Source organism: Varroa destructor, unplaced genomic scaffold, assembly GCF_002443255.2.
Source record: "Varroa destructor unplaced genomic scaffold, Vdes_3.0 BEIS01000005.1, whole genome shotgun sequence".
In the NCBI taxonomy this organism is placed as follows: Eukaryota; Metazoa; Arthropoda; class Arachnida; order Mesostigmata; family Varroidae; genus Varroa; species Varroa destructor.
This window is the reverse complement of record NW_019211458.1, coordinates 25,896,144-25,907,634: the sequence shown is the minus strand read 5'-3', so window position 1 is coordinate 25,907,634 and position 11,491 is coordinate 25,896,144. Positions and strand designations below refer to the sequence as shown.

The following is an 11,491-nucleotide window of genomic DNA, read 5'->3' as shown; positions in this document are numbered from 1 at the left end:
AGAAGCTAGGACCTATTTTAGCTATGCCATTAAAATAAGCCTACAGAAAGGATGAGATTAGATGCATTACGCATTCAGGTGGTCAGTGTGGAAGCTAACAAACCTGTTCATCACTTACCCAACAATCGCTTGGAGCGATTCGACTGCAATGGAATGAAAGGAACCTGCGTATGTGCTAGGCACCTCGGTTGTGACAAGAGTCAATGTTGTTAGTTCATTTACGTTAGAATCTGTACATGGCAGTATTTCGAAGCTAGACTGGTGCGATAAGTGTGCTTGCTGATGACGTACAGTGATTAAATGGTAACTAAAAGAAAGAGTTTGCCGGTGGAATAAAGCAATGCCTGCCAAAATCATATTAAAACAATAGCGCTACTGCTGGCTTTCGCGTGTTGTACGTCTGTGTTCCCCCCACGTCCGTTACTGAGTAAGCTTGCATTGATTGTTGTGGACCAGTTATTTACGAAATTACGCTCAATACCAGGGCAAACATAGTGAACTGGTTGCCACTGCATTTGCTAATATCTAGCTTGAACAAACTCGTTGCAGTAACTAGCTCTCTGATAGTTAACATGAAAAGTCCTGTCATACCTCTGTAGTTTTTTGTGTGTAACTATTATGCATGAAAGAAAACACACGGACAGCTCATGATAATAGACGGCTTACAGATAGATCACGATGAAGATATCAGCTGTTAGTTGTTGAAAACGAACGACATTTCGACGGCATATTGAGGCAGACTTGTCAAGCAGTTCAAGACATCGAGCTATTGGTAAATATCAAATTAATCAATGAAAAACGTTCAAATGAAGCTATACCGTGTGAAAAGTTTAAAGGCTGAAAAACTAGCGCAAGGACAGCTTCGATAAGAGAAGCCGATACAGCATAGTGTTACACGCAAAACTGCTCTATGTGCCGGCTCAGTGCCTCAGATTGACGCTGTTCGATAATACGTAGTCAGTGGATCAGGAATGCACATAGCCTATTTAGAAAATAGATCCTTAAGAGTCATAGAAGAGAGAATGGCAGAGAGTACGATCTATTCTCAACGCTGATTTGCCATCAAAATCATGAAACAGAGCCCGATAAGTCAATGGCAAACAAATATGGGCTATACGAAGGCCAACGAGTAATTTTTCAGGCAACGACAAAATCTCTTCTTTTTCGAAAATCTCACGAACCGTTCATTTGGTTAAACATATGACATTACCACGGAGTCCTCTTTCTGAATTCTGATGATGTATCGGAATGTGAAAGCGGTGCAATTTGCCTTATCTCGGACGCACGGCATCGGACACTCTATTTTTGCCGTCTCCTATTGTTCTTCTTCTTGCATGGCTACAGAGCCGTATCCTGCAACAAGTTTCAGCACGCGATATAGAAATCCAGATATACAAACGCATTCATAGGTCCTTTTGTTTCTTATGGGGAGCATTGCGAGTGACGACCCCCGAAATCCCTGCTATGGGCTCGTGATTCAAGGGATTCGGTTAAAGTAGACGTGCTGCACAGAACCAAGTTAGCCTATTTTCTGTCCGAGCAGTCTTAAGGACATCAACACGTCGAAATAGTTATTTCGACTCAATCGAGAGGCGTTCGAATTTCAATTGAAGAACATTCTAGTTCAGATGAAAAGTGACCTATTGCATTGTACCTTGATCGAGTAAGCCATCTCCGCCGTTTATGATTTCGCTATTGTGTACCTTTTACCAATAGCTAATGGGTAGTATTGTTGTCACAGGCCTCATAGAAAGTTCATGCGTGTATCATTTGTGACAATCATTTACGTTTCTTGCTAGGCGGAAAATGTTCAGATAATCCTATTTTGCTTTATGGGAATACGTTTTGTTTAGGCAGGTAATGACCCCTTTTGTTAGCGAATTATCGACTATCTGGTCCCAACGTTTTCCGACCGCTAATCCGTGAATCATCGATTGATTTACTTGGCTTTTATTATGTATAATTAATGAATAATAAATTGTAAAAAATAAAAGTGTATAATTAATTAATAAATAAAGGGTAGATCTATTCATCTGTTCCGTTTATCATGAAGGACATTATTCTTTCGAAATTTGATTTTGGAGAGGCTTTGAGCGCAGGCCGATCAACTATAAAGCCTGTATAAATGGTCTATCACTAACAGAGGAAGGTAGCTGGGTAAAGTATAGAGTTTGAAAAGTGCTGTGAGTAAGTTTTGCGAATCATGGCTTAATCTAGGTGACCGGGCAGATCTCAAAATATTTAGGCATATCTAAGCAATAACATTCTATGACAATTGAGTTTTTTGCTTACGTACATTATTCCTGCGTGAATCACTTTCTATTGGGGTGCTATGCGACCACAGGGTCTATTTGTACACGATAAATAGGGACAGAGCGAGGTGCGTCGTAGTCCAATGGGCTCTATACTTTTACTGCCTGCCGTCACACTTATTTGATGCGCGGCATGCGCGCTATCTTCAAAGCGTTTTAAGAAAAAAAGCGTTAACGCTTTTTTTAAAAGAAACCTCTAACCAATGTCTAATGGGTACGCGAATACACTAGACGCTTAGGGATGTATTATTGGTTTTTCCGTGCTTCAATACAGCCTATTATGAAGGTGAGGTATTCAGAGCAGAACTCAGTGTATAAGTGATAAAATACTGGGCGATTTCGCGTCGCACGAGAACTTTTGTTAGCGGTTAGCTACGCTGCGTTAGTGAGATAAGTGCTCGACGTATTATCATCAGTATATAGAATAAGGCAAAAGTCCTTTGATAATTTGACAGTGTTCATTATATACACATGTATATGGCACGTAAATTGCAGTTCCTCCCTATATTTTACCCTTAAAAACGTATGTGTTAACAATGTTTTTTGCATATGCAGCATAACTGACTACTATCCATCGCGATTGCAGGTTCAATACGAAAAGTGAACCATTAACTAGTACTTTTTAAAACGTTACTATTTTAATCCGCGACTAATTCTTCATTAGTAATTCTGCGTAGAACGATACTGGTAAGTGTATGGTCATTATAGTGCTGCTCGATAGAGACAATTTCAGTGGAATGAAACTTTATGCTAGAAAATGCAAGCTGACGAAACAGTCAAACTCTTCAAACAGAGAACGTTTCATGAATCCTTCAAAAGTTCTATGAAAATTAACAGCAACATAGCTCGTTGACTTCGGTGAAATTAGTGTTTGGGGGAGTTTCTCTGCAGCAGAACTGGATAACATCTATGATGAATGAATGCGTGCCCATTAGGCCAAAGTTTGTTCTAATTCAGATACCGTACCCTAACATATATATATATATATATATATATATATATATATATATATATATAGAAACCTTTATAATGCATCATAATTGGCTCGCAACATTTAGTTGCCATAGGAACGGCCAGATACGGCTACTGATTTGAATAAATTCTAACAATTGCTTTTTCTTATACTTATCAGAAGGCGTTCATCGTGTTCCTGAACCATTTGAATTTCCGTGCATCTTTTCTTGAGAACGATGCGAATAGCTACTTCAATTTAATGGCAGTAAAAAATAGTGATAAATAAATTCGCGCACGCGTTCCACAGTGACTTCGATCAGGCCGCTACTCGACACAGACGTCACGATGGACCCTCTAGTACCCACCAACTGTACATTCTCCTCGATCAATGACTTTCCGCCGGTAATGAACCTAGCGTTATCACGGTTACTACTGTGATCTACATGACTTTTTATATATTTTAGCATATGATCATAATGATGTTGATGTATTCTGATACCCGAATCAACTGGCCGTTTCCACTCTATTTATTTAATAAGAAAGTGCAGCGGCGGTGGAGTCTATAGCACGAGCTAAGCTTTGGTCAGCTTTTTGCGTTAACGCAATTTGTCGATCTAGGGCATGATGTTTTGCCCCGCAGCGTTTTGCTGTCAAAACAAGCCCATACACACATTTTCATAAAAAGTCTGAAAATTTCTCTCCAATGCCCGCGTGCACGTGCAGTCCCTTTTTGTTTCATACAGATAATAGGACATTCTGTAAGAACAGCAAAATTATCTTAGCTAAAATGACTTGAAAAGGAATTATGCTTTTCTGTAAAAACGGAACATATTTTGCACCGTTAAGAGACCTTGAAATAGATATCTAAATATAACAAAGATCTGTAGGGTTTCAAGCGTACTGCGAGACGCTGCTAGTAATTTCATTAGGAGCAATATACGTCACGTCACAAATAGTGACCAGCGTAACGGATTGATAACTACAGCTTCGACGCATCGCGATTTCCTTAGCTATTCGGTTCAACATAAATGATAGAAACAAATGATTCAATAAATTTCGCCAAAATGTATGAAAGTTATTCTGTGATACTTTTAAGCCATATGCGAAAACGTTTGACGAAATGAATGATGAATCGATGGCTGTCTTTGGCTTCATTAAACTAGCTTTGTAGACTTAGAGTATTAAACACTGTGGACCGCAGACCAACCGTTCTGGATGAACTGCGCGTACACCGTCACTCATTTTTGTGTAATATATAATGATGTTTTTCCGAGCTATCAGCTTAACTCGTACTCGTGTTTTTTCGGTTTGTATTGTCCTTGTGGCTGCAGGACCTGTTCACGCAAGAGCAGAGGGCGACTGGGGCGATCGCAATTCATATCTCTGTAATTCTCTATATGTGCGGCGTAATGGGTATCGTTTGCAATCGCTACTTTATACCTAGCCTGGAAATTGCCAGCGATGGTAAGTAATTAAAGGTGCTACTTTAAATCAACCAAAAGGATATAAAACATATTGAACACTGTCGTTAATAGACTTTTAAGTGTGCAGTTTTGGAACGAAGAAGCATCTTAGTTCATAAGCAGGTGCTCAGGAAGACTCTGGACAATATGCCGTAATGGTTTCGTAGGGCTCTTTGGATGTTAATGCTTGTAAAAGCCTGGAAAACCTAATAAAGCGCAGCGTGCTGGGCTACCGTGTGTGGGGCGATATCTTCATCTCCCCATGAGTACAGCAAGCAGAAGGTTGAAAGAAAATTTCCTATGTGTTGTAGATAGCTCTAGCAAAACCCGTGCTCTGCGAAGAATCGCGTTAAGAAATTTATTAGCTGACCGTTAGACCTTTAAAAAAAAAGTAGAGATTTCTAGACCGTTCACATCGCAAGTATAAGAGCAAAAATCGGATTCCGCACTTTTCTTGTCAAAATGTCAAACGTAGGAACACACCCCAAACGTTCTGTTTAAACATATACTGCCGTCGTTGATTGTTGTTTTCCTTATGTTCCCACAAAAAAAAACGTATTTTTATAAGATCCAATAGAGCAAGCAAACCGTTATCTACGTAAATTCGTATAATTTTATCTGAAAACGACGCATCTTTCCGCTATCAGCGGTAATTTCCGCCTAATCAGCATGGAGTTCCTTTTGGCTTACTGAAGTTCGATGTTTTTGTCTTTTTCACCTTTACTTTCAAACCATATTGTCGTGGTACTGGGCAAGCTATTTCGGTGTGTTATCACACCTCATGAAGATGCAGCTAAATAATAGCCATTGAAAAGTCCACAGTGTATTCTGTTCCCCTTCGACGTTTTTCTCAAACGATCTTTGTTTTGTTCAATTGTCTTCAAATGAATAATTAGCCTGCGGTCTTTCGTCGGATGTCGCCGGTGCGACTTTCATGGCAATAGGAACCTCTGCCCCTGAACTATTCAGCTCTGTCATCGGCTCGTTTATCACTGAGGGTGACATCGGAGTTGGTACGGATACAGCTGTTACATACGATAACTTATATTACACTTTGCCCTCTAAGATGTCTGCCGGCAGATTTCCATTGACTTGCACCAGCCAGATCTTCTGATTCTATAATCCTGGTTAATATTTGTAAAGCTCTCTCTGCTTTTCTGCTTAGGCACCATTGTTGGATCGGCGGTATTCAATATTCTTGGTGTGACGGCAGTAATTGGCCTGGCGGTCGGTAAAAAGGTCAGTTGATGATGCAGCTTCTTTAAGGTACTACCTTTTTTTCTTTTGATACAAATACGTTTGTTACTATACTCCGGCTAAAGGTATCTGTCTTCTAAAACAGAACATCATCTTCGAGAACAGACGGTAACCCACAACCGTAAAGCTGTTAATTTTAAAAAATCTGTTTAGTATTTGCGTAAACTTAATCATATTCTGCTTCGACTCTCCTGCGGATAGCTAACAGCTATTATTTAACCGGCGCTTTCCGACTTCTAACAGTACTCGCAGGCAGGAAAAAATTATAGTACGGCATCGCGAACTTAATTGATATGGTTTATCACGATCTAGGACTTGAAAATTGACTGGTTCCCGATAAGTCGCGACAGCGTCGTATACATAATGAGCGTCACCCTTCTTATAATCATTATTTCGGACAACTTCGTGTCATGGTAAGCATTCGCAGATTTATGATGAAATCTACTAGTGTTCTCATGCATAAAATTTCAAGTATCAACTTTATTAAATCCAGCCAGTAAATTTTTAATGCGAATCGCATCCTGCAGTTGAATAAGATCAAAGACTGTGGTTTTTTTTGTGTGCAAGAAACAAAAAGTTAATCAATGTGAAACTTCACGAAGGACTTTGTGAAGCTCTCCTGATAAAGATTGGGAAACAATTTCGCTTGAAGTGTAGTGCTACTTTTATTGTTTTTATCACAATTCAGTTGTAATATATGTAACCCTATGGTCCAGTCACGCATAGGTCATCTACTTTGCTAATCTGCTCAAGCAATTCTACATTTCTGAGTAGCTAAACATTTTTCCCATTTCTCTGAATGATACTGAAAGCAGATTACTTTTGTTAAAACCTTAAACCTGAAGTAGTAATCTTAGGCTACGTGCTTCTAGAATGCATACTATTCTTTAACTAGGAGCAGCAATTATTTCCACATAATCTGCCTGGTTAGCAATAAGGCGGGGCTATAAAGGCAAATGTGGACAAGACGCCGTTCTTTCAAAAACCGTTAAATCACGGTTGCGAAACAAAACGATGTTTGAACGAACTGGTTTATGTTTTTTAATTCGCGATAACGGTTTTCACAGGGGTTCCGTGAGTTTTTTTTGTCGCACAATTTACTCATTCTCTACTATGCATCAATTAAACGACCTAGTCTTCTATCTGAGTATGTTTATATCGTTCCTACGACGCGAAGCGTACTTTTCTTTCAATTCCGTACAATTCTACCAACGAACAGTAGCTATATTTAGAAATATCGTAGGGTGATAAATTTGCAATACAAAATGGTAAATATTTACCTATTACAATTGGTCACTGTGGTCACAATTGGTTGGAGAGTAGGTCACTACGTTAAATTGTGGGAAATATTAATCCAATTTGAGCGGAAAATTGATCAAAGCCATCGTTTTTATTATCTAGGATTAAATATTTTTTCATTAAAACGATGATTTATCTGATATGTCTATTTAGTGTCGACCGAGGTAGCAATATATTGCATTCCAATAAAAAGTAGAAGTTGAGCAAAAAAAAATGAAATCGCACATTTTATCTAGCACTTTATGTAAAGTAAAACTGCCAAGAATGTACGAAATGTGACAAAGACCCATCAGTGTGTGTGTGACCTTTCGGCCAACACAAAAGGGTATCTCATGGCCTTATCGATCATATGATAATTACTATTATTAACTTTGCCTTGTTTAACTCCCTTTGTTCGACCAGGTACGAGGCAGTAATCCTGCTGTTATTTTACGGTCTATATGTGGCCATTATGCTTTTTAACACGCGTCTAGACAAAGTTGCGCACTACGGGGTAAGTTTTTATTGCACACGCAATACGTAACTATTACGAAGTGATATTTGGTGTTATTTTCATTTATGACGCTTCATTTTAGGACTTTGAAGAGACCAGAAATCAAAATCAAAAGTGTTATATTAATTATATAGATAAAAGAGCGCAATACAGTTATCTATTATGACGTAAAAGACATCTAAATCTATTTCAATACAGATACAACGTCCGTTTCAGTGGAATAAGGGGCTTAAATCAATTTTAATACATATCGCTTTCAGAAAAACTACAAGTTGTTGAAGTTCGCCGAACTCAGTTCAGACTCCTTTCTGTAACCATATAGTTGTGCGATGTTTCTAACAGCTACTTCGATGTGAACTGTCGTGTTTTTATCTACTGCTGATATAAACACTTTTTTCTTATGTCAATTTATGTTTGAACCTTTTAGATTGCATATCTCTCAAAAAAAGTAAAATCAACGGAATACACTGCTCTTTTGGAGGAGACCACAGTGGCTCAGTGCAACGACGATGATAACAGAAAATTACCATCTCCAATTTTTGAGGTTCCAAATGGAGGGTTCTTCGCACTAATTTCGTGGCTTATTTTTCTGCCCGCGAATATCGTCCTTACGTGCACAATTCCTGATGTCAGAGGACAACTTCGGTAGGTCGAGTTGTTCGTGCCTTACGGATGCTTTTTAGTTGAATGTAGAGCTAGAAAAAGACTCACCCTGCTAAATATGGCACACTCTGCCAACTGTTATAGTTAGGCATTTAATCGTTGGCAAATGATTCTTGTGAGAACACCCAGAGGCGGATAATGTAAAAATATCTAGCGCAACTCCGGAAGATCGGGTTATAAGATTTTTGTCTTTTTAAAGGTTTTAATGTACTCTTCACGGCAACGGAGTGGTTATGTGTTCGCTTAAAAAAAATTAGGGACTGCGTGATACGTAGTGGTCTGGGCTTGAACGCCGACGCAGATGCACGCAATTTTGTCGCTGGTAGGCGCCGGCCCTCCAAAGCGGTGCTTAACGCATATAAGAAGTCAAAATATTTTTTGTCTTTGGAGGCTTACTGATTTTCTACACAAGTAGCTGTCAAAAACTGTTACCCCGAATCGTCATCCATGTGAAGTCGTTAGCAATGGCTAAAGGATCGAAGAGGCGGATTGTATATTTTGAAATGCTTAGCTTTGACACGGTCAGTTGCGGTGCTTAGCATGCACTGTAAATAACCCAATTTTTAAAATAGCCAGATGTGACTTTTAGGTATAATTCGAATCCATTTTTCCCTACGTAATGTACGATACTAACTGACCGGCAGTACCCAAAAGAGCGAAGAAAGCTTTGAAACATTTGACGACGTATTGGTCGCTTCCGCTTGCGTGGTTTTTCGAATACTTTGCAAAGAAACGTGCCCTTCTACCGATATAATCGTCATGGTGTCCAAATAAAGCTTATTGTTAGAAATATCTTTCTATTTAAGTTATGTGATTCCAAGCATTTTCACTGGATTCTAGAACGGCGGCGAATTACTTTCAGATGTTCTTCACATATTGATTTTCCCTAAGGTATGGCAGTTAAAAATTGATGCAAGCAACTTCTATTTACTAATGTACATTTAGTATTCCTTCATTTTAAGGCGGTTAGTTATAATATATATATATATAAACAATAATATAAAGAGATCCATTCGTAAAGAATGATTGTATTATCTATTAAATCTATCTGTTCCATAACTATCCTACGAGCACTTAGAAGTTGTACGTATAGTCTAGCTAGCCATCGAAGGCGATTTCGATAATAATCAGTGGATCTCTTAAGAAAATAAAATCGCCTAGTTGAAACAGGCCGGTTACCTGAAGATTCTTAACCTTCTAAGCGATGAACTAGTAGTAGATCCTATGATGCTGCGGTATAATTGAAAATATGTGGCATGTATTTGCCTTCTAACAATTAACACAGTAATTATAACTGTAAATATTAGTTCTAAATTAACAAACGTTTTAAAATAATTATTTTAAATAAAAATTCTAAAAAGAATGTCCCGAACCCTATTACTAATTACTAAAAGGATATATATATACTTACATATTCATATGTACTATACAGTATTTCTAGTGAAGTAATTTGGGTTTAAAACCAGGAGTAGACGTACGTCGTCTCGTGCTGAAAAGAGCCGGCCGTCTGAAGCAATGCGTAACAATGGTAGACGCACCAGACACGAAACATTCAAATGGCAATTCTAAACTGCTGATGTGTTTATTGCCTAGTTATGGATCCCACTGTGAGTACATTTTGCAGTGAACGGTAAGTTAAACTTCTGAAGACGTGATGTCGTTTCGCCAGGTGTTTATACCCTCTGACCTTCTTGATTTCGGTTCTATGGATTGGACTGAGTTCCTACATCACTGTATGGATGGTCACCGTCGGAGGATACACGCTTGGCGTTCCAGACACGATTTCAGGGCTTACCATCCTTGCTACTGGCACCAGCGTGCCGGAGGTAGTTTGAACTTTCTAGCAGCTTCTTTCCCTAACTTAAAGAAACAACCTGGTCAGTGGCAATAAGATATAGTAAAATCAAAATATAGATCTATTCTTAATAATCACAGCTAGATACATTGCTTAGTGCTTAAAGCAATTTGAAGATACTAGATGGAGCTGGCGGTTTTCAATCTTTCATCTTGTTGTAAACTTCCTTCTGCTTGAAAACACTGTGCAGCCACGAACAATACTTTTTCAAATAATTCCATGTGCACTTCTAAAGTGTACACTCGAAAGTGTGTATCCTAAACTTCTTTGTTTTTTATTTTAAATTATTCTGTTGCTGAAATCATTCGAAGAATTGCATGCGTACGCAATATCATTACCTGTCTTTACGTAGTTCTACCTGGTGAAATCTTCTTTTAAGCTGTTCGCGACTGTTCTGGTAGCGAGAAGCGGAAAGGGCAATATGGCCCTGTGCAGTCTTCTCGGGTCGAACATCTTCGATCTCCTTTTCTGTCTCGGCGCACCTTGGCTTGCCAAAACAGTCATCGCTAATCGGTAACTAATCATTCTAATTACGTGTATACGCATTAGCGGAAAGAAGGTGCAAATTTAGTGACTAACAACGAAACGTGAACTATCTGGCACACCCATTTTGTACATAGCAAATCGTAGTCCCCGTTGGTATCCCCGCCTGTGACGCGAGAGGCCGGGATTCGATTCCCCGAGGCGGATAATAATTTTTCATAAAATTAAAATATTTTTCTTTGTAGGTTTTAAAATGCAGCAATTGTCACAGTGTCTGTGGAGCAGGCTAGTACGTTACACTTTTCTGAGTGGTGCACAAAACAATTGGCTTGCGCCGTTTTTTTTTCACGAATATATCTTATGGCTTTTCGGCGGAATGAATATTCTTTCTAATTTTCATGACCTTTATTTTTTGAAGACAGGAAGACATGGGGTACGCAAATCATAACAGGAGATAGCCGATCATGTTTAGCGTGCCTAATCAACTGAGTTCTCTTATAGCTTTTAGTTGGTCAGTCAAAATGTCGGCAAAAATCGAGTAAATTGGTATATAATATGGAGAATAAATACTTCATTTTATTAGTGTATTTCGTACAAGAACTACTAGTTAACTTGAAATATTCTTAAGCAAATTTTTACAATTTTTATAGCAACCTAAAAAAGTCACAAACTTGCCTACCCTTTCTGTCGTCTTAGTGAATATTTTGTGATA

At 38.6% G+C, this 11,491-nt stretch overlaps 1 protein-coding gene across 12 annotated transcripts in view; it reads left to right on the top strand.

The window, feature by feature from the left end:
- Positions 1–35: 35 nt before the first annotated feature.
- Positions 36–11,491, top strand: part of zyd (sodium/potassium/calcium exchanger zydeco) — a 16,849-nt gene continuing 5,393 nt past the window's right edge. The window contains exons 1-11 of one of the 12 annotated variants that reach the window (XM_086991801.1): positions 66–303; positions 669–772; positions 3,574–3,668; positions 4,598–4,730; positions 5,626–5,742; positions 5,895–5,968; positions 6,299–6,399; positions 7,688–7,778; positions 8,206–8,423; positions 10,111–10,267; positions 10,676–10,809. In XM_086991801.1, the coding sequence (XP_086847927.1) occupies positions 3,612–3,668; positions 4,598–4,730; positions 5,626–5,742; positions 5,895–5,968; positions 6,299–6,399; positions 7,688–7,778; positions 8,206–8,423; positions 10,111–10,267; positions 10,676–10,809 (1,082 nt within the window). In that variant the 5' untranslated portion in view covers positions 66–303; positions 669–772; positions 3,574–3,611. Of the gene's footprint in view, positions 428–668; positions 773–2,417; positions 2,599–3,444; positions 3,669–4,597; positions 4,731–5,625; positions 5,743–5,894; positions 5,969–6,298; positions 6,400–7,687; positions 7,779–8,205; positions 8,424–10,110; positions 10,268–10,675; positions 10,810–11,491 lie in introns of those variants that run through there. The other 11 variants (XM_022808786.2, XM_022808787.2, XM_022808782.2 and 8 more) reach the window with 11 other exon arrangements.